The sequence below is a fragment of the Postia placenta genome (assembly GCF_002117355.1).
Source record: "Postia placenta MAD-698-R-SB12 unplaced genomic scaffold POSPLAscaffold_30, whole genome shotgun sequence".
NCBI classification, from domain to species: Eukaryota; Fungi; Basidiomycota; class Agaricomycetes; order Polyporales; family Adustoporiaceae; genus Rhodonia; species Rhodonia placenta.
In genome coordinates, this window is record NW_020169861.1 from 13,145 (window position 1) to 18,252 (window position 5,108).

The 5,108-nt window shown below is 30.3% G+C and overlaps 3 protein-coding genes across 3 annotated transcripts in view; 2 read left to right on the forward strand and 1 right to left on the reverse strand.

Annotated features, from left to right (window-relative positions):
• Positions 1-785: 785 nt before the first annotated feature.
• Positions 786-1,961, forward strand: POSPLADRAFT_1160973 (hypothetical protein; the record flags this gene model as incomplete). The annotated part of the gene is made up of 1 exon (XM_024487626.1): positions 786-1,961. The coding sequence occupies one exon, from the start codon at positions 786-788 to the stop codon at positions 1,959-1,961; it is 1,176 nt and encodes a 391-aa protein (XP_024332911.1).
• A 1,841-nt stretch (positions 1,962-3,802) lies between these two features.
• POSPLADRAFT_1160964 (hypothetical protein) lies at positions 3,803-4,225 on the forward strand (the record flags this gene model as incomplete). Its single annotated transcript, XM_024487623.1, has 1 exon — positions 3,803-4,225. One exon carries the CDS (start codon positions 3,803-3,805, stop codon positions 4,223-4,225), a length of 423 nt encoding a protein of 140 aa, XP_024332912.1.
• A 577-nt stretch (positions 4,226-4,802) lies between these two features.
• Positions 4,803-5,108, reverse strand: part of POSPLADRAFT_1160974 (hypothetical protein) — a gene marked incomplete at both ends in the record, with an annotated part of 1,528 nt that continues 1,222 nt past the window's right edge. Inside the window, one exon of the mRNA XM_024487627.1 lies at positions 4,803-4,864. Coding sequence (XP_024332913.1) covers positions 4,803-4,864 — 62 coding nt within the window. The remainder of the gene's footprint in view (positions 4,865-5,108) is intronic.

The window sequence follows — 5,108 nt, forward strand, 5'->3', positions numbered from 1 at the left end:
AAGGAATTATTAATCCTTTTTGGATATCAGGTTTTACTAGTGGAGATGGTTCATTTAATATAAATGTGAACAAACAAAAACAAAGTGTTATGTTAAAATTTTCAATAAATTTACATATTAGAGATAAAGAGGTTCTTATAGGAATATATAACTATTTACATAATATTGTTAATAATAAACAAGATATAAAAAATATATATACTTTAGAGCAATCTGCTGCACTTCAAATACAAAAACTTTCTGAAGTAATTGATTTAATTATCCCGTTTTTTGAAAAATATCCTATTCTTGGAATAAAATCTCAAGATTTTTTAGATTGGAAAGAAGTAGCTTACATGGTAAAAAATAAACAGCATCTAACTGAAGAAGGTTATAATTATATTTTAAAAATACAATCTAATATGAATTTAAAAAGATTTAATTAAATATAATTTATTTTATTGCATGTTAAATTTGACAGCCATGCATACGTTTGACAACAAGAGGAACCATCTGAAATTTAAATATAATTATTTATTAAGATGGTGGCACAAAATCGGAGGCCCCGACTGTTTACTAAAAACACAATTCAGAGCAATGATTAATATAATAGTATTCTGAATGAAATTTGCCCAATGCCATTAACATAAGAGAGGTAATGAGTTAAAGTTACTAATCGAAAGTCTGGTTAATAGCGGTCTTAACTATGAGGATCCAAAGGTAGCAAAATCAGTTGGCCAGCTACGTGTTATGGGAAAACACTAATGTGGGCCGAACTATCAAACTCCGGGGAACCCCTAAAGCTTATGGTACCAAGCTATAGTCGAAAGGCTATAAGTGGCCAGAATAATTACCTGGGTACGGTAACAAGCCAGAAGATAGATGAAAATCAAATGGGCAATCGCGGATCTAAGTCAGAATTTCAAAGCCCACAGCCAAATGAAATTTCTGTAAAAGAGCAACGAGTAGATGGTAGTTATTTTGGATTCTATCCAAAATTAAGGTGTACTCTAATGGGCTTCGAAAGAAGCTATCAAATCAAAATCCCTTCTAACCAATTAAAACTGCTGAAGTTTTTTTCTACTTTAAATTCAAAACCTGAAACTGAAATAAACCCTTGGTTTATAACTGGTTTTGCTGATGCTGAAGGTTGTTTTTCTATAAAAATACAACAAAATGCTAAATTAAGCCTTAAATGGAGAGTTAGACCAGTTTTTTCTATTACTTTACATATCAAAGATATAGCCATATTAGAATCAATTAAAAATAAATTAGGTGTAGGAAATATAAGCAAATGTGGAGAAAAAGCGGTAACGTATGCAGTAGATTCTATCAAAGATATTCATGTAATCATAAATCATTTTGATAATTACCCTTTAGTAACACAAAAACTATCAGATTACTTGATATTTAAACAGTGTTTTGAAATTATTAAGCAAGGTAATCATTTAACAGAAATAGGTTTATTAGAAATAATAGGTCTAAAAAGTAATTTAAATTTAGGATTACCTGTTAAGGTAAAGGAAGCTTTCCCAAATGTTCCTGAAGTTAATAAGTTAGAATACAAGTTTAATGGTATACCTGATCCTTTTTGGGTTTCAGGTTTTACTAGCGGTGAAGGTTCTTTTCAGATAATTGCTAGAAATTCCAATAATTCAATATTTGCAAGATTTAGTATACATTTACATATTAGAGACTTAGAAGTTTTAAAAGGAATTTCTACTTATTTTAATGAATTTACAGAAAAAAAAGTGACTATGACTGAAAAAAGTGCTCAACTGCAAATATCTAAATTTTCTGATATTAACAATATAATTATACCTTTTTTTAAAAAACACCCTATATTAGGGGTGAAAAGTTTGGATTTTATAGATTTTAAAAAAGTATGTGACATATTAAAAACTAAAGAACATCTAACTTCTACATCAGTATATAATCAAATAATAGAAATAAAATCAGGTATGAATCTAAATAGAAAATAAAATGTGTTAATTATATAATTAACACATTTTATTTAATTGTATGATAAATTTGAATAGCCATGTTAAATGTGGTCTGGTATCAATAGTGTAACGATGGTCTCACTGTCTCTACAACTTGCTCAGTGAAATTGAATTACCCGTGCAGATGCGGGTTGCCTCCAGGTGGACGGGAAACTTAAATTATATCTGGAAAAAATATACAAAATGCGACTAGATAAGTTTACTATAATAATGTGGTGTAAACCCACCAAGTAATCCATTATTTGAGCTCAAACAGCAAGTATAGAAGTAATTCTAAATCTTGAAGCCTGTTTTATATTAGATTATTCAATTTGGGAAAATTTATAAACATTGCGATCGGATATAAGAGCTAGATACCTATGGGCAATGTAATGTGAATTCACGTCTGAAGCGTAATTATTGATTGTAGAAAGATGTTCCCGTATTTTTCTTAATGGATCTAAGTATCTAATTACGTATAGTGGAGTCCTAAGGGTATCATTAAGGTATTATAGTAAAAACTAGGTAAGCCCAATAATACCAGGCCTTAGGCCGTATATTAATAATTGGAGGTTTATCTGCGAAGATAAATAACTATTAGTGGGTAAAGGATATTCAAAAAAGCGAAAGCCTTGTTGTAATGACAAGGATAGATTATTTTAATCAATCTGAAAGGATGCTGACTTTGAATTACTGTTAAGTGGTTATTATTTAAATTTATTCTTTAAATAGTTCTTGAACCTGACATAGTAATATATTCTAATTTAAATTTATAAATAATAACTAATAAACTTAATGGTTGAGCTGTATGCGATGAAAGTCGCACGTACAGTTCTTAGAGGATGTGATGTTGTAAAACATTACGGAGCCTCAACAGACCCTATGCAGCTTTACTGTAGTTAGTTATCACGTTGATCTACAACAACCTGTGTTAATAGTGATTAGGGATGTCGATAGACGAAAGGTGGAATACCTCCTAACTAAGGTTGGGTCAATGTTTACCTTATAATTTTTATATAATTAGAGGGAGAGTTGACTAATTGGCAGTTTGACTGGGGCGGTCGTCTTTGATAAAGTAGCAAAGTACATCCAAAGATTATTTTTTTTTTATATTTAGGAGCCGGGATTTTCCCGCTTCTAAAACAAACTAAAGGTTATAGATGAAATAAATTTTATTTATTTTTATTTATATAAAATTTTTTAAAAAAAGGTAGAGCTAGATAATTGTATGGGGAACAATCTACCAGTGAGAAAGGTAGTAATCGGCGTAATGGCGGAAAGCATGCCTAACTGTAAGACCTAGAAGTCGCACAGATACGTAAGTAGGGCATAGTGACCCTTCGCTATATTATGGAATAGACGGGGATCAATCGATAAATCAGAGCCCTAAGATTAAAAATGTTCAAGACATGGGATTAGCCCCTCGCTCCCCTTTAGCCGGTACCCCCCCTCTCCTCTAAGAGGGTAAGAGGATTGGGGGAGGGGGGAAGAGGGGCCCGCAGCCTTCAAGTACCCTGCCGATTCCGTCAAGGTCGGCCAAGGCTTAAAAATTTAATTATTCCCTACTTCTTCAACTTAAAATGGTAAATTAACTCAGTTTTAAGACAAATTTATTATTTAATTCTTTTTTTATACCATCTTTTTATTCTAGATTTATAAGGAATATAGGTAAGTTTTTTTTTGTTTCAGATAAATATAAATTAAAGCTAATAAAGTTAAAATGCAAAAGATAATTGATTTTTAAAATAAAAAGGAATTACGCCAAGCGTGGTATAATTTAAAAATAAAAAGGAATTACGCCAAGCGTGGTATAATTTAAAAAAAAAGTTTAACTTAAAAATATGAACAACACATTATACAAAAATTTACACTTAGCTAAGGAAGAATTAAAAATAAATATTAAAAATAAAACAGGTATTTATCAATTAGTTAATTTAATTAACGGAAAAACATATGTAGGTAGTTCAGTTGATTTGAATCGAAGATTAAATGAATATTTAAATCCTTTATATCTAAATAGAAATCTTGAAAAAGGTAATAGTGCTATAATTAATGCTCTTTTGAAATACGGGTATATTAATTTTGGTTTTAGAATATTAGAATCTATTGAATTTGAATCTAATTTATCTAAATCTGAAAGAAAAAACATTACTTTAACTAAAGAACAATATTATATAGATTTAATTAAACCTGATTATAATATAAATTTAACAGCTGGTAGTAACTTTGGAAGAATTTATTCAGAAGAAGTAAAACAAAAATGAGTTTAGCTAAAATAGGTAAACCTGGAAATAAAAAAGGTGCTATCTTGTCTGATGACACTAAAAAATTATTCAGAGAAAAAAGCGGGATGGCCACAGCTATCACTATGTTAAATGAAAATAATGAAGAAATGGCTACATTTAAATCTATACAAATAGCCTCTGAAGTTACAGGAATATCTAGAAATAGAATAAGTCGATGTGCTAGAGGGATCCGAAGTCAAGTTATAGATAAAGGAAATATTTATATATTTAAGTATACCAAAAATATATAAATGTACTTATTTTATGACTGCATTTTTTAATCTAAACTTTTGTCGCTTTAATTAGTAATAATTATTGAAAAATTGGGTTAATTTCAAGAAAATCTCTAAGGAGAATACCTGAAGCGAAGCTAGTTTCGACATAAAATTGGAACTAGAACGTTCAACGACTAGTGGGTGAGTTCTGTCAACAATAACCCCACCACGAAAGCCCGACAACTCTTGATAAAAAAAGAGTTGGTGATATAGTCTGAACCAATTTGTGAAAATTGGAAGCTTAGTATAAAGAGGCTAGGCAATAACATATTTTTGAAAAGTTACGCTAGGGATAACAGGCTGATAGCTGGTGAGAGTACACATTGTCCCGGCTGTTTGGCACCTTAAATAGATTTATTACCGTTAAATGTTTATATTTAATAGTTTCATTAATTTTGTAAGGTTTTAAGAAATAAATGAAACAGCATCCCGGCTGGGTATGATACATTAAACGTACCTTTCCCTCCCCTCCCCCTCCCCTTATTCCTTTTTATTGTTTTTTTTAATTAAAAAAACACAGTAAAACAAAAGTTTACTGACAGGGGAGAGGGTGCCTTCCCCCTATGTCCTTTTTATTGTTTTTTTTT